We start from the raw sequence: 26,519 nt of genomic DNA, 5'->3' as shown, positions 1-26,519 counted from the left end.
TGGGTCTCTGAAGCCATGAGAATGAATGAAGTAACCTAGGGCGTCTCTATAGTGAGAAGAGAAAGGCAGCTCTTGTGTGAGGGCTTAGAGAAGACCAAAGTCAGGGGTAAGTCAATCTGTACCTAATGTGCCCCATCTTCAGTGAAATGCACACTCCTAGTTCCTTTTTGAATTCCATCATGCATATGAGATATTTCATTTCCAGAGATGCTGTGATGACCAATGGGAGTTTGGGAAATGAGTGTCTTCTCTTACTTGGACTGGGATTAGAAGATGTCCTCAATATCTTCACTTCTGAATAAAAACACAGCATGTCACATTCAATTTGTCTCTTCTCTTCATGCCTGATGGGATACAGACTTCTATGTCATGACCAGCTTCTTTTTGTTTCTTTGCACACATTTCTGGAGGTTTGAAAGTCTTGTTTTATGGTTGAAGGTAATCAAATGAGGAAAAGGTACACAAGTACAGGCATTACAATCAAAATTGCAGTTCTAACTCATGGTTTGTTATCTTAAGCTGTAGAAATGCACTCATTAATGAAAATACAAATTTAATATATTTTCTGAGCGCATTATTGCTAATATAATTGAGGGCTCACAATATGCATGGAGATTGGATTACACATTTGTGGTTTATATGAATTTTCTTGTTTAGTATTCCCTTCAACTCTTTGATGCTATATTATTTTCATTTTCTTTTTACAGAAAAAGAGCTGTGATTCCAAGAGGATAATATGTTTAAGGACATGTGACTAATCAGTGGCAGAATTAGGGTTGAAATTTAGGTGTCTGTGTGTTCCAAGTCACAGTGATTTTAAATTGCCATAACAAATTTCCATTTGTCTGTTTGAGAATGAATGCAATCTTAATGTCTTTCATAAGTAATACTATCAGATTGCTGGGGTTGAATTTTGACTCTTCAACCTGGTAGCTATGTGACCCTGGGCAAGCCCCTTCTTATCTTGAGCCCATTTCCTTATCATTAAAATGGCGATAATAATAATAGTACCCATCTCATGAGTTGTTATAAAGATTAGGTATCATAATGTTGGTAAGATTTTCAGTAGGATACCTGACACGGTATCAGTCCTCAACAACTCTCAGTCCCTGTAGTTATTATTATAATTCTTGCATAAGGGCTGCTAAGAGCAATAGACAATTTCTATAGTGCAAATGTGGTTTTATTATATTGTTTCTCAAACTTATGTGCTTGAAGATTTTAAAGGGAGCAGGACTTGGTAATGTGAGAGACAGCCATTTCTCCATCATCTCTTTCTTCACAAAATAGACTTATAACACCTGCATTTGAATTTTACAACACTATATTACCCCAGATTTCATGGAAGGTTGGTCAGGCATCCTTTGGTATAGGTGTTATAGAGGCTTTTGTGGGGGGTTAGGAGGGAGCTACATAGAACATGGTGTTGTCAATCCATAAAGAAATAAATTGGAGTTGAATAACTTAGGTGCCAATCAGGAAAAAAATAAATTGACATGAGCCTGTAGTTATCTACCATGTTAAAATAAACCCTAAATGAGAAGCCCTTTACCCAGATGCCCTTCTCCTGTATAAAGAATCTGCTAGTTAACACAGTATCTCAAGACTGCTTAAGACAGTAAGCAGAATTGAAGAGAGCAATGATTTAAAATTTCCATCTGAAGGTTTTGTTTGTTTGCTGTGTGTGTGGAGTTGTGAGGACTCTTTGTAGCAGTGTGAATGGTCGGGAGTAGAGAGTGAGTGAGACATTCAGGTGACAGCAACCCTGTGTGGGTAACAGCATGTATGGAGGCTGGTGATATCAAAAAGACAATTTGGCTTGCTTTGCTTTGGCATTGTCTGAAGTGTTAATATAGAGGTTTTGAAATCTGTTGTCAGACACTTCATAGGAGATTTTTGTCTCCATAGAGGGCTCTCAGTGCTGTCTCCTCACTCACAAAATTCTAAGTTGACTTATTTACACAATTTCCCACTACAGATTCCTTTATTGCCCCCTCTAAGTACATGATTAGCATGACTCAGTTTTGAGAACTATGTTAGGTAATAGAGACACACAGTTTAATTACTACACTACTTATTGTTACTTCTTGTTTGGCCCTATCTAACTTTTCAGCCTTCTGTCTCTTGCAATTTTATTGTCCTATGGGTTTCCACCACCATGGTTTTCTCTCAATGTTTTGATCAAAACCCGTGGCTTTTCTGCATGCTGTCTTCTATGCCTGCAGTGCTGCTCACCCACTAGCTTGAGCTGTAACCTCACATTTCAGGCTTCCTGTCACGTCTTCATGGAAGTCTTCTTAGCTCCCCAATCTCCATTACATTCCTTGTTATTGCATCCTCTCCAAGGACAGAATTCTTATTCTTCTGAATGTGTGGTTTACTTGTATGTGTTTAGGCATGATTAAATTATGGTCTGTCTCTCCTGCTGTACTGTAGGTTCCATGAGAGCAAGGGGCTGTCTTCGTTCAGCATTATGTGATTAAGCATTTGGCATAATTCCTGGCACATAGTCAATGCTCCAAAAATAATTGCTGAATGAATGAATGAGTTAATAAGTCTCTCTAGCAGAGGAGATCACTAGTCAACAAAGATTATAGTACATTGTAGTGAGTTATGAGAAATGTTATACAGGCTGTTCCAAGGACCTAGAGGTGGACATTATTAACTTTAGGCATAGTGTCTTCAGGAAGGACCTCTGGACTTGGTGATCTAAGTTGAGTAATGAAGAATCAGATGGTGTGAAGAAGGGGTATTGAGGGTGCATTTTAATCAGAGGGATTAACTAGGGTTGAGATATGAGTCTAGATAATGGCAGTCTTGAAATTAGGAAATGAGGAGAAATGGATGGATTTGGAATGTTTAAATACAGGGAACATGAATGCTGATGGTTTGTATGTTGGAGGAAGAGCTTAATCAGGAGGCTAGTGTGACTGAATGGTGTTATTGTTCTCCTAGGGAGCAAATATAAGAAGTGAACTGGTACTCTGAATCTTTCCTACCTTTGCTTCTGATCTTCTTTTCTGCCCATTATTTCCAGCAGTTCCCACATGGGGTCCCATATCTATCCCTATCATGTCCCAGAAGACATAATCTAACTTCTCTAAGGCATCAGGTTCCTCCCTTGTAAAGGGGGAATAGTAGTACCTATCTTATAAGGCTTTTATGAGGATGATATAAGTAATAAATTCAATATGCAGGGTCTAGCATATAGTAAGAACTCAGTAACTACAAACCAGTAAAATTACCAGTTTCAGGCTACTACGCTAAATAGTGTCCCATTTAGTTGAGAAGATCATTGCCAGCTGACATGGACTTAACCTCCCTGGTTTGTAAAGAAAAGAGAACAAGGCAGATATCCAGAATGAGCCCGTGATGAAAGGCAACATCTCCCATGAGATAGAGCTATGGGGAACACAGATAGGCTGCCTCCTGAAATCAGTATGTCAGTTTCAGGTGCCTCGAGGCATGCTGTGGAGCAATCTCAGCCCTTGAATTCCATGACCCCATGTATATTCTCAAAATAACTTCCCTTTTTACTTGAACCACTATTGAGAAGGTTTAGGTTTCTTGCACCTGGGAGAGCATTGATGAGAAGAGGCATTCAGTATAAAACAAAATTAGTGTGTAGGCACCAAAGGAGACCAGGAATGACAACTTCTAAGTTAGCATGTGCAGGTCATTCTAAATTTAAAGGATGTGACCTTCCTTTGAATGAGTGGCTAGTTAACTGCCCAATCATTTTACGAGCCTAAGTAATATTAATTGATAGTCCATTACATTTTACCCTCAATTTTTAAAATGATGCAATAAGGAAAATACCAAGTAATATCAGATATTATTGGACTTGCTTTTCATTTGATAAGTGAAACAGGTGAAATGGGGAAGGTGAGCGTGTTCCACCAATGTCCTAGGTCAATTGATGATCTCAAACTCATCCGTTCTTACATAGTTGGTGCATAAGATTTCCTTCCCATGACTACTCCACCCATCTAGGAACCCAGGTTTCTCCTCTCATCTCCTGGGGGTCACCTATGCAGGGTAGGAGGCTAAGGAGGTCTAAGGATACCTGTGGTTTATGACTTTTGTTGGAAAATAAATGTGCAATATCTAGCTGCTCTTAATGGATGGTCTTCACTTGAAGGCAGCTAATAAAATGGCTTGAACAAAGTGTATTGAGCTGTCATGTACAGTGTTCTCTTGGCTGGAGGTTGGAGATATGGATCTTTAGGTAAAGTCACATCTCTCTGGTACTAGTCACAGATGGCCTTTACTCTAGTGGGCCACATCCCGCTACCCATGTGGTCCTTCCTTCCTCCTCTCCCTCTGCTCTCAACAGTCTGGGGAACACGAAAAAACTCATTCTTCAATTCTAAATCTGAATACCTTAATAGGTTTTAAATTTAAATTCCACATGTTTGGGCCTCTCTTCTCTGGTTAGTGGGTGCATTAGTCCATTTTCATACTGCTATAAAGAAATACCCAAGACTGGGTAATGTATAAAGGAAAGAGGTTTAATGGACTATCATAGTTCCACATGGCTGGGGAGGCCTCATAATCATGGCAGAAGGCAAAGAAGGAGCAACAGCACAAATTACACAGTGGCAGCAAGAGAACATGTGCACGGGAATTGCCCTTTATAAAACCATCAGATCTCATGAGACTTATTCACTATCACAAGAACAGCATGGGAAAACGCATCCCCATTATTCAATTACCTCCCACTGGGTCCCTCCCATGACACATTGGGATTATGGGAGCTACAATTCAAGATGAGATTTGGGTGGGGACACAGCCAAACTGTATCAATGGGTAATTCATATCTTGTTGTTTGAACTTGTATGGGGGGGAGGTGGTAGGTTTTCAGAAATTCAGGGAGCTTCAGAGGATGGAGGAACATATATATCATTAATTTTTTAAAATATTACTCATCTGTATAAGTTTATACGCAAGTCCCAGAAGGGGATACAAGTTTTACTACTTCCTTATATAAAGTTATCAGATTCTTCCGCATAGAAATGTACCGGTATCCTCGGCAGCTTCTGGTGTTGTTGCAGAAGGACAGGGCTATAGATTTTCCTAGAAGTGTGAAATAATTCACAAGATTTGCTTGTTATTCATATGGACAGCCCATTAATAACACAGGACCCTAGAATCCTGCCTTATCTAGGCTGCAGCCCAGCTAAAGGGATGTGGAGCTGACTCCTTAGATTTAGAACAACATTTTTCCTGCTTTCTGGAAAAAGAAAGAATGAAAAGTGCTATCATATCAGAGAAGACCAGGTATTTGAAAACACCTGAGCTCTCTGGGGAAACCAATGACTTGGCGGCTACTTTGGGGAAATTTCTTTGTGAATTTGAGGTTATGTGTAAACAAGTTTATGGCAGCTAGGTAACTGACAAAGATTTCAGGTGTGCTGTGCCATGACCTCTCTCTCTCACACACACACACAACATACACACCGTGACAGATGTTTATGCACAGAATTTTGCTTCTCTCAAGTGGCTATATTGATGGGCTTTACAATGAGACTTCTACATTAAGTCTAGTATATGCACTAAATATAATTTTATATATAGTTTTCACATTAAAATAACATCAAAATTCTTGAAATATTTCTTAGATGATACCCACAGTCATGAATCTGATCCTGTTGAGAAAATGCAGAGAATTAAACATCCAAGAGATGTTGCTAAAGTCATTGCAATTATACTGCACATAATTTGTATTATGTTCCCCAAACAGCCAGTCTAATCACAAAATTTCCTATTTATCATCTTCTTTTTTGGTGAATCTCAAAGAGAAGAGTGGCTAACTAATTGAGTTTGTAAGTCATTTATCACTGAGTATGATTTAAATGTAATTTTTCTCTCTCTCTTCCTTAAGTCTGGGTATTACCAAACATTTTATCTCTGCCTATTTGATTGATGAAACACTGTAGTTCAGTGTTTAATTTACATTTCTTCATCTGACTGATGGTAAGCATTTTTTCCATGCTTACCAGCCATTTTTATTTCTTTCAGTGAACTACTTAAGATATTTCCTTGTGCTAAAAAATTTAGGTTTAGACCAGTCTATACAATATAATATCATTTGTATTTATAAAGTTTTACATGTCTGTATCTGTAGGCCTGTGTGTACCAAAATATTTTCTGTAAGGATATGTAGAAATATGACAAGGATCATTTCCTCTGGCAATTATGATGTGAGAGGATTAGAGGGAAAGAAAAAAAATGAAGAATTACTTTAATTTGTATTCTTTCTTTGTTAGGTTTATACACATACCTTTCTTTTGTAAAAATTTTTAATTGATAAATAATTATGGGGTATGATGTGATGTTTTGATATATATTTCTATTATGGAATATATGCATACATTTATATTCACAACAGATTATATATATTACTTTGATTAAAGAGTATATTTTTCTACAAAATTAATTTTTTAGAAAAAAACTTATTTAAAATTAGTTTATTCACTTGGAATTAGTAGAGAAATGACTGTATGAGCTAGTTACCACACATTCCATTGTCTTTAAGGATCAGGCAGGAAATCAACCTGTCAGAGCCCAGTGCAATAATAAGAAATAGTGAGCCTTGTAGGAAACCGGAGTGTCCCATATAAAGGCATGCAAAGTCAATTTTTTCAACAGTCTGCCAATCTCAGGAACAGGTCTGAGAATGGTTTTTGCCGGTGGGCTGGCGGCTGGCAACTGGCAACTGCTGCTCTAAACCAGAAAACAAACAAACAGAAAGATGACAACATCTGCTCTTGGACAGATACATATGATGACCGAATTCTAGTTGTTTTTGTTAGAAGGAACAAACGTAGACACCTATCTTTTATTAGGCACTATAAAAAGCTTTGACAGTTCTTGTACATTCATCCTCTTCTTCCTCTTATGGATGCAGACTTGGATCCCTCACACTCCTGTACATGCTTAGGTGCCAAGCTGGGGACTAAATGCTGTTTCAAAGAGGATTTACATACAATTCAGAAAGTATGCCTGAAACTGCCATCACTTCATAAAGATGCTATGCAAGATCCTCTTCTAATAAGAACAATGGAATTTCCCTTTATAAATGTCTTCTGATAAAGTCATATGTGTTCAGCCTTCCATCTACTAAACAAGCTTGGGTGTGTTTAAAAAGAACAAAGCAAGTTTCAAACAGAGACAGTTATGAAGGGACCACAGCCAGACTTTGTGGCATGCATCTGTGATCCACCACAGCAATGCATTATCTCAGTATTTCATTGTGTGTGGATTATAAGTAACAAATGGCAGAACCAAAATAGGTCATCTTCTCTGTCCCCTAAAACATTTAATATTTGTGAATATATATAGGGGCTTAAGTTTTTTCATACTATGCTTGCTCTGGAAGCTCTCTAGATGATTTCCAAGCTGCAGTTGAGCCCAACATGTCACTGAGATACTATAAATCACATCAGTATAGGATCAGTTGTGTACTGTCTGGCCAGCCAGTCTTAGGAAACACACTGAGCTATCTACAGGCATCACACTATCCATTAACTCAGAAGACTTGAAAGATAATCCTGAGAAACAAATCATTGTACACAGACTCCACAGCATCATAGCCCCAAGTTTATTGCATGGAACTCTGAGGACTAGAGGAGATAAAAAAACTTTACAGTTAAAAAGGTTCTAAAAGTTTGGGAAATACTGTGTTCAAGTTTAATAAGTTACTTGTCTGCGGAACTTCTCAGAGCCTTTAATACACTATCATGTTTTGGAAGGCTAAGCAGAGGCTACCATACATAATCCTTTTCACATATAGCTCATGTTATTCTATGAAAAACTGTTGCTGAATTTCAAACTTCCTTCAATTCTCAAACCTTTTTCTCTACCATGGCTGTCTCTAGGAAATATGATGGTATGTGGTCAAGAAAATTGTATCATGTCTTTTCCCAAGGAGCAATCACCAGAAGGAACTTTTGCAGAAGTTCTTGTTCTAGAATAATGCCACTTGAAAAAAAATTAAAGTTACATCCTCAAATAAATTTTATTTTGTTAAAAAATAGTTATAAACTGTAACACTGAATACAAACAGTTCTTGGGAAAAATGAATCAAGCCATTTTATGGATAGATGTATTAACGTTCCTTCTAAGCATTTATTTATTAACTTCTCTCTTTTACTACCCTTAATCTCTGACTCTCTCTTTCTCATATGCTTTGTATGTTTCTTGCTCTCACTGTCTGGTCTGTCTTGCCTCCTTCTTGTCAGTCTGTCTTCCTGGGTCTAAGTCTTTATGTATCTCTTCTCTGTCTCATTTGCTCTTATCTTGGGGACTAAGTATGATGAGCCAGGAGCAAAATGTCCTGTTATGTTGTTAAGTTCTGCCTCTTCACAGAAATAGCAGGATGATTTTTTCATTGTATTAACTAAAGATTTTTTTGTTTTGTTTTGTTTTGTTTTGTTTTAAACTTGGGTTTTCACTGCTGTGAAAGAAAGTTCTCTGATGTAACCTGGGCTTTTGTTAACACTTTCTCTTGCTGGTGATCCAGTATAAGAAGACAAGAATACCAGGTGAATGTTGCTAGTAAACAGTCATTGAAATGGTCATAATTTACATGAAAGGAAAAGACAGACTTATGAACTTATCACGAAGACTTTTTCTTAATTACAGTGATGCTAAAATCCACAATGCCTTAAAGGACCTCCCTACTAACAACTAGTTAAATGCACCTCCCCATATTTATCCACGTCAGAAACAGATAAAAATTACATGACAATAAAATCCTAAATAGAGAAAACTGCACAAAAATTTCACCACTCCCACTATGCTTAAACAATGAAGCTTCAATCATTCTATAAAAATAAAAGCACTGAAAGAACTGCTTCTAATTGCTCCATAACAATGACCTAAGAAAGCACAATCATCTTTATGATGTAGAAAGAAAAGGGGCAGGTATTGCCCAATGAACTGAGTGTTTCTGTAAGCATCCACATGGTTGGGCTCATTGCCCTCTCACCCAGATATTTGGCATCTTATAAGAATGCCCTTGGAATACAACATGTGTTCATGTTAGTTAAGGGTTTGCCTATGCTTGATGAATGGTGAGCCCTGTAGGCAGCCCTGGCTGACCTTCTGGCTCTGCCATGACTGGCTGTGTGATTTTTGAGCCAGTCACCAAATCTCTCTGGTCCTCAGTTTCCTGGTGAATAAAATGGAAATAATAGGAGGACACACCTTACAGGGTTAGAGTTAGAATTAAGTAAGTGTATAAACTTAGAGTAGTTGGGAGAGTGGCACATAGTAAGCCTTAAAAAATGGTAACTATTGTTTTTATTATTACTGGTATTAATTATATTCCATTATTTTTACAACTTTGAGATCGATACTATTTTCATGCCCATTATAGATTCATTAGAATCATAGAACGTAACTTAATAAGCCCTCCAGAAATTTATTTTTGTTTGTTTTATATCATTTGTTTGGAAAAATTGTTCTCAAATAAATAGGTGTGTTTTGAATCATCATCCTCTTGTTTATGAATCTTTATTTGATTTTAACTTTTAGTCCCTGAGAAGTACTTGGAAATTAATGAAAGGCTGTAGGTAATATTTTTAGTTGTTCTCAACTAGAGATATTGAGTAGCATGCTACCTACTTCCATTTTGGGTTATAGATTAATTAAGTAATAATTAGGGTATAATGATTTACCTTCCTTCAGAATAGTGCTAGGCACAGGTTCAAGGATATAACGCTTTTATAAGTATTTATAAATGACTATTTCATAACTTAATTTGGCAAGTGTGTATTTTGGTGTTTTCAAATATTAGAAAATAGAATATCATTTTTGAAACAAAAGAACACCACTTAAAATTTTCTCCAAATATATATACTTTTGAATAAGCTGCTAAGGTTTTACCCCAAATTTTCTGTTCTATTTTCAATAATCTGCTCTCAGACTCTCAATCTTAAAGCAATCCAATATATGCTTCTTTTAAAATGATAGCTGTTCTCTTGTTTTTGAAAACACTGTAAAAGGCAACTGACCTGCAATTTCAGAGGAAGACAAATAAGAGCAATTGGAACATTTACCATGGGAGATTCACTGCATAAGTCAGAATATGTTTAGGACAAACGTGGTGTATAAATTATCAACTGCTGTCATGCAGAGAAGTTGATGCCTGTCTATTCTTAGGGAACTGAGATTGGGAATGCAAGAAACACTGCAAATGCCATAAAGTGGAGAGGATAGTTAAATAAATGGTGTATCCACCTCTGAAAAACCCACATAGCTATTAAAAATAATTTTTTGAAGAATATGTATTCCTTGGGAAATGATCATCATATATTAAGTGAAACAAGCCATCCATAAAACTTTACTGCAGCATTTTAGTTCAATAAAATACCTACAATGTGAGTTTGCTCTTTAATAGCGGGGTAAGACTGGAAGGACATATATTAATATGTTATCTTACAATGTAGTAATAATCCCTGGGCAATGATATCATGGGTGATTTTAGTGCATGGATATATCTCTGAAGTTTTCAAAATTCCTATTATAAACATGCATTCCTGAAGATGACTTACCAGTGTTAGTAATATCCATGATAATTAGTTGGAAGCATTTCTAAGAAAAGATGATGGCTAAAATTCCACCGTATTCAATTAATATGAAACAAAACTCATATAAAAAGTTTCTCTCTAAGGATTATCCACATTTACTAGTCAGATAGAAAACAGATATTATCATTTAGTGAGCCTTTGACAGGAGTCGACATTGTGCAAAAAACATTATATAGAAGATTTCCTTAATCCCCAGAACAATCTTAAGAAGTAGAAATGTCTATAATCCCTGTTATACAGATGAGCAAACTGAGTTTAGGAAGCAAATTAATCATTCTATCAAAAATACAGATGAGGAAGCTGAGGTTAGAAAGCAAATGTCATTCTATCAAAAATGTCATTCTATCAGTAACAGTTACAGCTCTGATTCCATCCAGGTATATCAAATTTCTCAGTCCATGATGTTAATAACTACACTGAAATTTTAATTTCTATTCACACTTTAATTTAATTTTCATTCAGAGATCTAGGCCACCAAAACAGTTTTGATCATAGCAACACAATAGACTTGCCCATACATGCCAATGGATTGAAGGATTTTGGAATAGAATGTTACCAAAAATATAAACAGTAAACATGAGAATAAAGAACACTCAATACTTTATTGACCTTTACCTGGAAGACAGAAAGGATAGCCCTTTTGTTTGAACCAACCACACCAAAGAGTTCAGATTTTCCAAAGTCGAACAGTTTTCCTGAGATAAAAATATTACTGTTATGTGGCTTAACTTCTCACAATCTTAGTGCTAGATACCGTTTCCCCCTCTGTCAGCATAGCAATGCATTGCACTTTGTGTTTTGTATCCAAATCCTAAAGGCAATTCTATTTCTAGATCATTAGAGATAAAAATGAACTGGAAACAAAACAAAGATTTATAGTTAACGGCTTCAAGGCTTTCTTTGGCAAAGAACATGAGAAACCATCATGGTTTTGTTTTATAATGCTTATTGGCTTCTAGGCCAAGAGTTTCTCCTTTAAGAGAGAGGGAAATAGCTTTACTCATCTAACTGCCTGCCTTCCCTGCATTAGAGGTGCTCACTGTGTTGACTGTAGTGTAGAGTAAGTAAATAATCATAGTGCTAGTTTTTCAACCTCAGTATCATTGACATTTTGAGCCGGAGAATTCTTCATTGTGGGGATTCAGGGGAGCAGGGGTTGTCCTGTGTATTGCAGGATGTTCAATAGGATTCATGGCCTCTACCCACTAGATATCAGTAGCAGCTCCCTTGTTGTGACAAATGTGTAGACCTAAATATCTCCAGACATTATCAAATGATCCCTGGGAGAAATTGCCGTGGTGGCTCATGCCTGTAATCCTAGCACTTTGGTAGGCCTAGGCGGGAGGGTTGTTTGAGCCCTGGAGTTCGAGACAAGCCTAGGCTACATAGCACGACCTCGTCTCTACAGAAAATAAAAGAAAAATTAGGCTGAGGGAGAATGTTTGCTTGAGCCTGGGAGTTTGAGGCTGCAGTAAGCCATGATGGTGCCATGGCATACCACCTGGGTGACAGAGCAAGACCCTGTCTCTAAAAAATAAAAATAAAATAGCTTGACCTTCCCATGGCATATAATTGACAGCTGTATATGCCACATAAGCTTGCTCCTCTGACTGTGACTAGTTGGGCAAAGGTTGACGCATTGGCCTAACTTGGACCAATCACATCTTGTTTTCTCAGACAATGTATTAAGACACAGAAACTGAGTCAAATGTGTATGTGCCCTGAAGCAGTACAATCATGCTAAGAGAGATTAGAGTCAGTACCATGGAAGTAAAAGCCTTATATCATTCTCTAATTTATGAGAAGGTAAAAATAAAAATCTTGAAAAGAGACAGTCTACACAGGAGAGAATTAGGCAAACAGAGATCAGAGACAGTATGTTCCATGAACAAAGAAAATGAGATGACAGCTGCCTGAAGAACTTACAAATTCCAAGAGGTTTGGCTGAATTTCCTATAATTGGTTCACCGAGATTCCTTTATTTCCTTAAAATACTTCCTCTTTACTTAGCCTAGCTTGAGTGTGTTTCTCTTTCTAACCACCTACTGATCCATAATGAAAATACATAACATGAATCGATCTAGAAGGTGTCCTTCCTTATCTATATCTAGAGGAAGAACAATGAACACCAAGCCAAGGGATTCAGGTTCAATGTCCTGTTATGTGAACTAAGCAAGTGACTCATTTCTTTGAGCCTCCTCCTGATTTCTTAAATAAAGGATTTGAAAATCAATGCACACCCAGCTCTAAATTATGAAACACAAAGATGGGAGGAGAGATTTATAGTCCCTTTGCACCTTGGACTCATTGTTTGGCAGTAACATATAAAATTGTCTTAAAGCTGGTGGTCTAAATTTGGTATTAGAGTCCATTATGCTGGACTGAAGAGTCATTCGAGCCATGGGTTATCAACCATGGGATGAATGGAACACTATTCAACCCTTCCAAGCCTCGGTTTCTACATGTTGAAAATGGTAGAGAAAAATGAATCTCCTTATGCTAATCAGTTTCCATGGTGCCCCCCAATGATCCCTGCCTGCTGGTCTTCCAGCCCTTGTAGTCTACCACCACAATGAATAGGGGCTGGTGGGTATAACCTGTAGGATATTGTGGAAATAACAAAGTGTAACTTCTGAGGTGATGTATAAAGGCTTCTGCATTGTTTTCTTGGATTACTCACTCTGAGGGAAGCCAGCTACTTCAAGCTTTTTACACCAAGCTTTTTATGAGAGGGTGTTCACAAGGCAAGGAACCAAGACCACCTCCCAATAGCCATGTGAACAAGCCTTCTTAAAACCATTCTGCCATATCAGTCAAACCTTCAGATCTTGACTGCAACCACATGAGATGCTCTAAGCCAGAACCTCATAAGTTTAATTCGTGACCCACAGAAACTACGACATAATATTTTCTGTCTTAAGCTGTTAAGTTTTGGGATCTGTTATATCGCAATAAAGAAAACATATACTGCTTTGTCGAATTGTTGGAAGGATTAAATAAAATAATGCATGAGAAGTGTTTAGCACAGGGTTTGACCCATACTGAGGACTCAGGACAATTATATTTATTCATCAGTTTTTCTGGAGCACCCAGAGTGGTACCTGGCATATAGTAAGTGCTCATTAAATATGTGTTGAATGAATGTTAGGTGTTGCTATATTTATTATCATTATCACCATCATCATTCTCTATAGCCTCAGTCCAAAATCATTTCCCAAATGAGCTGGACCTTCAAGTTTCTTGACCTAAAAAAAATTCCTTTACCCTAATTTGCTCTAAAAAAATTTCAAAATAAAGCTATTTGAAACCCCAGAACCCAGAAGTTTAGTTCATTTTGTGCTGCTATAATGGAATATCTGAGACTGAGTACTTTATAATGAATAGAAATTTATCAGCTCACAGTGCCAAAGGCTAGGAAGTACAAGATCAAGGCATCAGGTAAGGGTCTTCTTGCCGCATCATCACATGATGAAAGACAGAAAGGCAAGGGTGCAAGAGAAGTATACACTTACCCTTTTATATTAGCATTAGTTCTACCCATAAGGGCAGGCTCCCTGATATGACTTGGATTTATGTTCCTGTCCAAATCTCATGTCAAATTGTAATCCCCAGTGTTGGAACAGGGGCCTGGTGAGAGGTGCCTGGCTCATGGAGGCAGACTTCCCCCTTGCTGTTCTTACGATAGCGAGTGAGTTCTCACAAAATCTTGTTGTTTAGAATTGTGTAGTACCTCCTCCTTTGCTCTCTTCCTCCTTTCTTGGCCATGTAAGACCTGCTTGCTTCTGCTTTACTTTCTGCCATGATTGAAAGTTTCCTGGGGCCTCCGTAGCCATGCTTCCTGTACAGCCTGTGGAGCCATGAGCCAAATAAGCTTCTTTTCTTTATAAATTACCCAGTCTCAGGTATTTCCTTATAGCAGTGTGAGAATGGACTAATACAGTTCCTCACAGCCCAACCACCTCCCGAAGGCCCCACCTCTCAATGCTGCAATGGCAAGCAAATTTCAACATGGATTTTTTTGGGGAAAAAACATTGAAATCATAGCACCAGAGAAAAAAGAATTTAAACTCTGCTGAGGCTGGCAATTGTATAACTTTTTAACACCTTGGATGCAACTTCTTCATTATCTGGAACCATAGCAGATAAAATGAGATATTACATTATGTACAGTGAAGGCCATATGAACTTTTCAAGAGGTAAAGCCAGGTACCTACCGTCGACACAGGAAGGCCGGTTTCTTGTTGTTCCAGCCACTTTTCCAGGTAGACAGGAACACTTTACTGTTTGTGACCTCTCCTCAATGCGATTCTTGTTACAACATCGGTGTGCTGCTATCACTTCACACGTCCCTCCTTCTGGCAAGAGAGAAAGAACAGGGACACTGATGAGAAATAACTCAGTGACTATTCGAGCCTCTGGGAGTACATGTAGAGAGGTTGAGGAAAGTAATTGAAATTATAGAAACAGTTTCCATGAAATATAATTACAAAAGGACTCTCTTCTACTATATGTAATCACAGAGAGGACAGTGCTGTACTTCCAAAGCAACAAAGAATACCAATGGATAGCCCTCAAGATGTGGCAATTCTGGGCTGTAGGTATTGAGAGGCAGTAAAGCAATGAATGCCTGGAACTAACACACCTAATAAAGATGCTGCCTGATTTAAATGCATATTTTGGGAGCCATCTTTTGTGTTATCATCAGATTTAAGATTCTCTGAGCTCTCTCTATTGACAACTGACACTCCAGTGATACAGAAGCTACAGTGCCAGAAAAACTGCCCAGAAATCAGCTCTCCTTTCCATTGCCTGCCTACTTCAAGGGGGCTAAATAGAAAATCTATTCGGGATATATTTCCCAAATCTAGACTTCATCCACAAATGAAAGAAAGAATTGCTTGAGAAAATGGGTAGGTGCTTTAAACAATGTCTCAAACTGCAGGCCTGGTCATGTAGCTTGACTTAATTGTAACAGTTCATCCATGCATTCATCAGAATGTATTGGCAAACTAATGTGTGTCACCCTCCACTAGGTTCTTAGCAGGTGAACTGCCGGCTCCGTGTAAAGGTTGATAAGCATCCAAGTGGGTCTTTCTGGCCTACAGGAAATCAGCGAAGCCAGATCTCTAGGGACACACAAAAGATACACCAAGTGACCAGAAAGCAGGAGTCAACTTTCTCAACATCAAGTTTGGAGTTCAGAATAGACCCAGTCCACTTAGGATTCTTGGCATTTAGGATGCAGTTGGCAAAAATTCACCAAGCATTTGTTAAGCAACCTCTATATACAAATTACTGTGTGATAAACTATATGGATGATAATACATCCCCTGTACCCAGAGGATACATATGGACACTTCGAAAACATTGTAAAAAAGAAAAGGAGGGAGAAAGGAAGGAGAGAAGACTTAAGAGACAGCTTCATGCTTTCATCCTGTCCTCTGAGAACTGTGTAATGCAGCGATCCTCAGTGCAGTGGTGGCGAGGTGTGATGCTGCTCCCGCCTCGCTAATAATAGCTGGCCAGTTTGGAGATATTTCTGATTGTCATCACTGGTTGGAGCACACTGCTACTTGTATCTTTCAGGAAGGAAGCAGGGCTATGTTAAACATCCCACAATGCCCAGGATGGCCTCCCATAGAAACAATGATCTGGCCTAAAAGATCAATATTGTGAAGATGTCGAGAAACCCTGGCCTAACATGAAAGAAACACAAGAGTCTCTGATTTTGAGTAAACTAATTATGTTTCTCTCCATGGGAGGGAAGAGTTCAGGCTTTCACATCAGCCTCTTTTAGTTTGAATCTCAGCTCTGTCACTTACTGAATGCCTTAGTTTCCTCACCTGTAAAATGGGAATAATAGTAACACCTGTATCACAGGGTTGTGTGAGTAAAAACAGAGAGAACACATGTAAAAGGGTTAGTGCTGAGCCTGACACATGGTAAAGAGTCTGTATATGCTTCCTATAATAAGAATACCAGAGTGACTGGATATTATTCATATCTTTGTAGGTGCCAACAAAGGTATAAATTTATATCTTTGGTGCCAACAAAGATATAAATTTTTATCTTTGGTGCCAACAAAGATATAAATAACACACTTTCTGTCTTAGAGGGATTGAAAATATGGTTTCTCCCGGAATACTCACTCCTACCTCCCATCCCTCCAACCTCCTCACTCTGACATAAATGATTTTACCAGTTAACTCTCCTTAGAGCTCAACTCAAAGGTCAGTTCCTTAGAGAATGTTCCTCACTTCCACCATTGTTCATTCTATTAGCACCCTACACATTTCCTGTGTGTAGTTGTTCATGTCTGTGCCCTAGCCAAACTGTAAGCTTGATTGGGGTCAAGGTCATCGCTTGTCTCCTCACAGCAATGAATGGGAATTTTTGGAACAAAGGACTGGTGTGGTACAGGTATTTCTCTAGGGCAACCACCTTGGTAAGCTGTGTACAGGAGGAGTTGGAGAAGTACAAGGTAGCGAAGGAGAAGAAATAAATGGCTCTTGCAAAACACTGAGTAGAAGAAAGAAGGCTGCAACTTGCTCATGGAAGAGTGCCTTACTATCTTCACATGCACAACACTGGGATTCGAGTTAATGGAATAGGGCTAATCATATATTACACTCTTTAACTCAGACACCTGCAATCATGTCACTTCAGCTTATAATTGTCAGCTACAAATACCCTCGGTCAAGTCAGTAATAGCTAGTTCAACACTTCACGAAAATGCCACTAATTTTAACATCACCTCTTGGCTCTAATACAAGAGTGGAGCAATATTTATGATTGAAAATGGCACAAGGCACATGAAAGCTCTCAGGATGTATTTTGAATCTCATATGATTTACAGTCAAGTCAACGGACACAATGACAGACATACCAGATTGCCTGAGTTACTGCACTGAGTTAAATAATACTGACAACAAGGTGGGCACTGAAGGGCCAAAGCCTGTGCCTCATGGCACTGCTGTCAATGAGAAAAAGGAATGCTTCTCTGCCACTCTTTGAACTCGCTGTTATTTCTGGAGCTCTGATTCGGATGCTGGATGCTATATTAATTATACACATTCCAGCAACGTTACAAGGTATTGTCCCCACATTACACATGAGAAGCTGAAGCTCAGAGGGGTTGAATAACTTGCCCAGAATCACGTAAGTGTGACCCCAGTCTACTAGATCCCCAAACTCGTGCTTTTTGCATCTTTTCACAAGTGATTATTCCTTGTGGTTGAAAAACTTCCAAGAAAAAGTTTGACACTTGGCTTAGAAAGGTTATCAAGGTTGAATATCCGAGCCACCCCTCCTCCCCCCATTGTGACTCTGACCTTATTCGTTTTGTTTGTTTGTTTTGAGATGGCGTTTCCCTCCTGTTGCCCAGGCTGGAGTGCAATGGCGCGATCTCGGCTCACTGCAACCTTTGCCTCCCAGGTGCAAGTGATTCTCCTGCCTCAGCCTCCTGAGTAGCTGGGGTTACAGACATGCACCACCATGCCCAGTTAATTTTTTTGTATTTTTAGTAGAGACAGGGTTTCTCCATTTTGGTCAGGATGGTCTCGAACTCCCGACATCGGGTGATCCACCAACATCAGATGATCCCGACATCCGGTGATGGGCCTCCCAAAGTGCTGGGATTATAGGCATGAGCCACCACTCCTGGCCGATTTGTTATGATTCTCTCTCTCCTTTCCTTTCCTCCATGGACACTGTTTTGACAGTTACTGCATGAGCACCCTAGGCATGTACCCCGTGAGGGTCACTGTATCACCTGAGACACACTGCCAACAGATCTCTGGCTCACCCACTCCCCACTCCATCATTGCTCAAATGTCACTTAATAAGAGGCACACTTGACACCTGTCTACTCAAAATAAATCATACTCCCCTTAGCCAGTACTCATGAGCTCCCTTGCTTTATGTCCCCTCACTCCCCTGCCCCCAACACCTGTAACTTTCAAACACAGTATATAATTTTCTCATGACATTATTGTCCATGTGTCCCACTGGAAATCAAACTCCTCCGGAACATGGATTCTTATTGTTTTATGTATTCAACAATGTGTGGAATATTATCATCAAGGTTTAAAATGTGCTTTTAACACATATTTTATTTAATTTTCAAAGCAGTTCAAAGATGGAGGTAGAACTATTATTATTTCAATTTTCTAGAGATGATACAGACTTAGAGCAAGCAATATAGCCATGCAACCAATGGTAATAATAATAGTATTAAAGAAATTAATCATTTATTGAGTTTTTCCTATGTGCCCAATACCATAATAAACACATCACAAATATTTATTTCATAGGAGAAGCAACTGCGACCAAGAGTGACTTAGAAACTTGCCCATGTTTCAACCTACAGAATGGGAGAAAATTTTTACAATCTACCCATCTGACAAAGGGCTAAGATCCAGAATCTACAAAGAAATTAAACAAATTTACAAGAAAAAATCAACCCCATCAAAAAGTGGGCAAAGGATATGAACAGACACTTCTCAAAAGAAGACATTTATGCAGCCAACAGACACATGAAAAAATGCTCATCACTGGCCATCAGAGAAATGTAAATCGAAACCACAATGAGATACTATCTCATACCAGTTAGAATGGTGCTCATTAAAAAGTCAGGAAAAAACAGATGCTGGAGAGGATGTGGAGAAATAGAAATGCTTTTACACTGTTGGTGGTACTGTAAAGTAGTTCAACCATTGTGGAAGACAGTATGGCCATTCCTCAAGGATCTAGAACTAGAAATACCATTTGACCCAGCCATCCCATTACTCGGCATATAACCAAAGGATTACAAATCATGCTGCTATAAAGATACATGCACATGTATGTTTATTGCAGCACTATTCACAATAGCAAAGACTTGGAACCAAAACTTTCCATCAATGATAGACTGGATTAAGAAAATGTGGCATGTGTACACCATGGAATACTATGCAGCCATAAAAAAGTATGAGTTTATGTACTTTGTAGGGACATGGATGCAGCTGGAAACCATCATTCTGAGCAAAGTATCACAAGGATAGAAAACCAAACACCGCATGTTCTCACTCATAGCTGGGAATTGAACAATGAGAACACCTGGACACAGGATGGGGAACATCACACACCAGGGCCTGTCATGGGGTGGGGGGAAGGGGGAGGGATAGCATTAGGAGATATACCTAATATAAATGATGAGTTAACGGGTGCAGCACACCAATATGGCACAAGTATACATATGTAACAAACCTGCACGTTGTGCACGTGTACCCTAGAACTTAAAGTATAATAATAATAAAAAAGAATATCCAAACAAATTTAAAATGCAAAAAGAAAACGAAACTTGCCCATGTTTTACCTAGCAAGGAGCCAATAGCATTGAGACCAGAACCCAGACCCTCATCCCATATACAGTGCTCTTTCCCCTGTCCCACCCTCACATACATGATGTCATTTCCTTGAAAAAGGGAGAAAAGCTTGGTAACTGGGAAATGACGAATGCTCCATTTTCATTAAAGACTTGTATATAAAGTCAATGACCCCAGGGCATATCTTCCTTAGGTGCACAGATGGTGGCTTTGCACACAGGAGGCCAGGAAGGTGTTGCTCTAAATAACAGGCTTGTCGGTTTTGACAAGTTGAACTATGGCCTCAATTACACATGGTGCTCAGGTACACTGGCGCAGAGCCCAGAACTAGGTCTTGGTGGACACAGTGGAACCCCACAGGACCCCAACAGTTGGAAGATCTGATTGGCCCATCATACCTAAATCTCATTCCCAAAGTTTATGTTGTGACAGATCTAGCCACAGTCAAATGGAGCAATTTAATCTTTCAATCTATCCTGCCCATGGAAGCCTGGACTTGTATTAAAAAAACTAAAAATATTAGCTCTTTGGCAGGAAAATTCACACTTACATAACTTTGCTCTGAAGATACATTTTGTGGGGCTTTATGGATTATCCAAGGGGGCTCAGTTACCTCCACTCTAAGAAAGGAGATAAGCTATTTTTAAAATTCAGTATAATAATCTATTCTTCACAGAGATTCTTCTGCTAATGAAAAAGTGAAATCAATCATACTTAGGTGATTATCAGCTATCTAAAGGAAGTATTAAATGACAAATATTTGATTGATACATTATTAACTAAAGGCTAGGCTTTATTCACAGATTCTTTTAGCTTTTACATAATATACTTTCCTGTTTCAGGGTCCCATCAAAGATACCACATTACATTCAGATGGGTAGATGAATGAACAAAATGAAAAATGAATAACAAATCTGTCATGGATTTCTGAATGATCAAATGATATGGAACCTAACCGAGAGGGGTGTATGCCTTTGGTATAGCAGAGTATATATACAGAGTATAGTAAGCTTGTAAAATACACACCTTCCCCCATTCCTATGTGTTTTTCACTTCTTGGCTATATCAAGAGCTCACCTTTACTTGGGTCCACCCATGATACAGTGAGAAGGTGATCAAATTCTATCAGGATATAAAAGGACATAAAATTCCTATTATAACCACAGAGATAAAATTTTTCAAGACTCCCTCAGACAAAAAGGTTCTACTTATCTACTGCCCCCATCAGCTGGCTTCTTGGAAAAGGAGAAAGGAAACCAAAATGTTCCCCAGAGTTGCTCTCAATGAAAGGGAAGAGTTAAGTTTGTCATACCCTTTCTGGAAATTAGAAAATGTCCATTTTAATCCAATGTATCTGCATTTTAAGGTTTACCTTGTGAACTATCCTTTCAAACTTAACTGCCAAGGTCATTTCAAACTGATAATATTTGTCATTGAAATGTCTTTCAGACTTTTCCTTGGTGTCAATGCCTATCCATTTCTAAATTTCATCTCAATCCAAGTCAAAATGATTTCAAGATGATCTATGGTTTCTCAAAGCTAAGTCATCTAAGTGCTTCCTTAGAAAATGCAGCTTCCTTTCTTTTTTTTTGCTTATGGAAAATAGCCTCTCTCTTGGATTTCACCCAGGATCTGTAGATCTAAAAAATAAGACAGATGAAGTAACCTATCATCTAATGGCAGAGGATGTAGAATAAAGAACAGGCTAGTATGGAGGTTAATTGTACTACTCAGATTTTCCAGATTATTGTTTCTGTTATCAGTTAATCTGCAGAAAACACATATCTAAAATATCTATAAAATTATTCCAAACCCCTAAATCTAGCATTATAAGGGATCCCATTGTTCTTTCCAATTAGGAGGTAAATGCTGTAATTATCTGGCTAATGCACACTGATCTGAAAAATTTGGATGTGTTAAATGTACTCTGCTTTCCAGTTCTCTTTCTGCCACAAATCTTCAAAACAGTGGTCTTTCTTCTCATTCATTTTGCTCATGTTGACCCAGGTATTAACGAGAAGGTCCCCTGCAAAAAAAAAAGCTCCATGGGGCATCTCTCTAGTTTCCCATCTGCTCTTTTCTCTTGGGTTTATCAGAGCCCTGAATACATTATCAAACCATTTTTAACAGGAAAAGAAAGTTTCTAATATCCAAAAAAGAGAAAAAGATAGCATTTCAAGACTATTTCTGGCAGCAGCAACTCTGAGCTGGAGAAGTTAAAAAAATGCCGAGTCCAATATGCTCCTAGCAATGATCCCTTCTTCCCAACTCAATGCATCACTGTCTTGACCTATACAAGTGAGGAAACAAGGAAGATAAATTGCTAAGGATAATGTTTCTTTTAAAAGGAGTCCCCACTGGTGACAATTATGTGTCATGATGGAAAGGGAAGAAGAGGTTAGGAATGACTGGCAGGCAGATGAGTAAAAGCTTGACAACTGGCATCATAAGCCAGGGTTTGCCCCCAGATTGGATATTTAATAGAAATAGCTCATACCAACCAACTGGATCACTCTGGGCTACAAACTGGGTCAACTTTTTAGAATGGACACCTATGGGAATTTGCAAATGTCCGATCTTTTTCATCTGCCAGGGAATTGGACATTCAGTAGTATCTTTTGCTGTTGGTGATTGTATTAGTCTGTTTTCACACTGCTGTAAAGATACTACCTGAGACTGGGTAATTTACCAATAAAAGAGGTTTAACTGACTCACAGTTCCGCGTGACTTGGGAGACCTCAGGAAACTTATAATCATGGTAGAGTGTGAAGGGAAAGCAAGTACCTTCTAAAAATGTGGCAGGAGAGAGAATGCTGGGGAAACGGCCACTTTTAAAATCATCAGATTTTATGAGAACTCCCCCACCATCATGAGAAGAGCATGGGGGAAACCACCCTCATGATCCAGTCACCTCCAGGCAGCTCCCTCTCTCGACATGTGGGATTACAATTCGAGATGTGATTTGGGTGGGGACATAGTGCCAAACCATATCTATCAGTGGTTTCATGTCCAAGACAAAGCATAGCCAAACAATTTAAAATTATCACAACAGCAGGTTTTCTGGGAAAGAAGAAATGATGCTAAGTGGGTAGTGTAAATTGGAATAGAGAAAATTGCTTTAAAAATAAAAAGAGAGGGAATGTAAACCTAAGCCTTGTACATGTACATGTATGTGGGTATTGCTGTGGTGGTCTTCCTGAACCATACTCTGAGATATATTCTCCTGTGTATGATCCTACATCTCCTACATAATTCTTGTACAATAATATTTACAGTGTGCATGATTTTGATTTTTTAAAAATAATGTATTGCTTTTCCTATAAAGAGGAAGGACAACATTTTTTTTTTTTTCCTGTTTTACCACTATCCCAGTACTAAGCTTGAAATCTGGCACTTGTTTGGTCTGTATATAGTTGTTGAATGAACCTTTTCCTCAGAGACTCACTTTTGACCCCCATTATATGTTCTCTTAGCAAGCTGAACTTTTGTTTTTCAGCATGACTCCTAACTGGAATTACGGGCTTGTTGTCTAGCCTGTTTGGCTGGGCACTCTATGCTGGCAGGAGGACCACATCTTGTTTAATTCTTTATCTCTTGTGCCTGGAATAATAGTGGGCAGTCACACATTTACTAAATTATTAAATGACTGAATGATGAAAGGAAGTAAGGAAGGAAAGAAAGAGAGGGAGGGAAGAATAGATGGAATGTAAAGGGAAAGAAAAGGAAAATAGAAAGGAAAAGGTAGAAGAAGAAAGATAGAATATATAAATTAATACTCTTTTGGGAACTTCTTCTGAACATCCATTATGTGGATATTTTCACAAAGATGAATTTGAATAAGTGTAGCTTTTGCAAATATGAGAACTTCCAATATACCTTCTAGAGAAATCAACTTGGGATTTTGGTTTGGGATGGTGTCAAAACATACAAAGGAAAAGCTTTTTACTCTAAGTGAAATAGCTTTAAAATGAAATAGCAATTAAAAGTAACTGTGAGGAAACTTCAGTTCCCGTTAATAGGCCAGGATATATGCTTATAGCCAAAGGCAACTTTTGGAGAAAATGAATAAACCATATTTAAGGAATGTTAAGACTGACATGATTATTAGAATCCTTGCCTTTCCACTTTATTACAAATGGTTCCTTTCTTCAAAAGCTGTAATATGTAAGAAAAATCACAAATTTTTTTCAGAGTCACTTTTACAGGACTTCTTGATCAAGGTTTTATAAATAGCTTTTTTGGAATTCATTGTAGTGGGTGTCAGAAATGCATATTTAAGACTGTGTTTAAAGTGCTTTATTGACCCAATGGACTGGAAGGAAGCCCTGAGTGTCTTTGTCTGTAAATCATTGACAAGAGAGACACTAATGGATCTTTAAGCATGTTTTGGTTGAAGAGGGCAAAATAGCTGCTTGATTTGTTTATGCTTGTGATTAAACAAATTCCCATCCATTCTCTCCCAGGGTCCTTGGGTATGTAGAGGAAAAAGGTAGGAAAACGGAAGAAATTCTGGGCAGGACAACAATGTTTGAAGCAGGGTAGCATAATGGATAGGATCACAGATTCCAGAGCCAGGCTGCAGAAACAAGTCCTGGGTCTGCTGCTTCCTATTATTTTTCATTCCATATTTCAAGGTTCTCATCTGTAGAATGTGGATGACAGCATCATCTTTACAGGGTTGTTTTAAGAGCTACACTATTGCCTAGCTGAGTCAATGGTCTTGGTTTAAGAATAGGGTTGAGGGAGATCCAAAGGGGATTTAGGTCAAGAATACTGCATCCTATAGTGAACAGTAGACATATTATAGCCATTTTTCTAAGCCTTATTTCATTTCAATTCTTGTCCTAATCACAGTAGAACACAACTTATTTATTTTAGATGTTAGCTCAGGGAACCTGAAGGGCATTGATGCTGTGATTCAGTTTCCAGAGACTAACATTGACATCCAGGGTGAATGCCCTGGATTGCAATAGTTGCAATAATTCTTATACTTAACAGGTATACGAATTAAATAAATATAGGCAAAGTGATTATAATAATACCTGGTTCAGAGTAGGCATGAAAATTTATTCTGATATTACTAATACTATTGAAGTTATCATCTTTGACCAGGTCCTAATTGTTGGTGGGAAAAATATAACTCTTATTTTTTCCCTTTTTCCACCAATATGGACTACTCCTCACTCTTATCTTTCTACTCTCATTCCAAGCTATCACGGAGAAACTACATTTAGGCATCATTATCTCCCTGAAATAAAATTGCTAAAAGTAAGGTAATACCACAATCAACTCAACACCCATCCACTAGATTTCTTCATTTTTTTAAAAGAAGAAAATGGCTTATACAATGGATATGTTGAAATTCTACTGCACAAATAATTTTTAGTAACTGGTCTACCCCCATGGAAATACATTTTACCCAAAGGTGCACCAATGAGGTTACAAGAACACACTTGATTCCTTACTGCTTTTTACATATTGTGGAACTTTTACTCTTTCCCAACAAGGATGCGTCAGAGAGCATGAGGAAAGGGAACCCTTGTAATGGAGTGGACATCAGACTGCCTTTGGGCTACTCTCAGATCTGCCTTCAAATTTTTGTTAAAATAAGCCTGAGGATATATCTTCGTTTTTCTATTCTCTGTCCTCAAATTTGCTTGCTTGATGTAGACTTTCCTTCAATCATTCCAAATTAATGCAATCTCAGAAATGAAACAACTGAAGGGGAAGTTTCTACCTCAAAGTGGGGCATTCACCCTGAATGTCAATATAAGTCTCTGGAAACTGAATCACAGCTTCCCTGAGCCAACATCTAAAATGAATAAGTTGTATTCTACTATGACTGGGACAAGAATTGAAGTGAAATAGGGCTTAGAAAAACAGCTATATCTACGTTCATTTTAGGGTGCAATATTCTTGACTTAAATCCCCTTTGGATCTCCCTCGACCCTATTCTTAAACCGAGACCATTGGCCCAGCTAGGCAATAGTTGATCAGGCTTTCCTTCACCATTGCTATCCTTTAAGGCTGAGAATGACATGGAAACAATTTCTAGAACAGACATAGGCCATGCTATTTTATATGAATAACTCCTCTGGCTATACTAATTTTTCTAAAATTATGTAACACACTGACATAAAAGACTAAATATACTAATATATAATATAATTCTGAATAATTAACATCACTTTGGTTACTAGCCGGATGATTTGGAGCAAGTTGTAACCTCTAAGCCCTTGTCCCTCTAAGCAAAATGCCTAAATTTAATGGATACTGTGAGCATTAGAGATTGTATATGAAAAGTAATTAAGAAATCGAGCAGCACATAGTAGGTATATTATAAATAAGGGCTGCCATTCTCCTTGTTATTAATATAAAAATTGAAACCCAATTTCAAAGACAACACAGGAGGAGGATGAAAGGGTAGAATTCTGAAAGGTTGGAAAATGGAGTCATTTGCCTTTTAGGTTCCAGGTTCCAAAGACCGCAAATTTCTGAGCTGTTCCTGCAATGGCAAGTGGCCTAATGTGCTCTTTCCATTGCATACTCACTTTGTCTA

General features: G+C 38.2%; 1 protein-coding gene across 2 annotated transcripts in view; it reads right to left on the bottom strand.

The window, feature by feature from the left end:
* TAFA1 (TAFA chemokine like family member 1) overlaps positions 1-26,519 on the bottom strand; it is a 542,927-nt gene that overhangs the window by 120,525 nt on the left and 395,883 nt on the right. For both annotated transcript variants that reach the window (XM_028843134.2, NM_001261362.1), the window contains 1 exon segment: positions 14,810-14,950. In XM_028843134.2, the coding sequence (XP_028698967.1) occupies positions 14,810-14,950 (141 nt within the window).

Source organism: Macaca mulatta, chromosome 2 (genome assembly GCF_049350105.2).
Source record: "Macaca mulatta isolate MMU2019108-1 chromosome 2, T2T-MMU8v2.0, whole genome shotgun sequence".
NCBI classification, from domain to species: Eukaryota; Metazoa; Chordata; class Mammalia; order Primates; family Cercopithecidae; genus Macaca; species Macaca mulatta.
The sequence above is the reverse complement of the archived record's forward strand: the minus strand, read 5'-3'. Positions and strand labels throughout refer to the sequence as shown.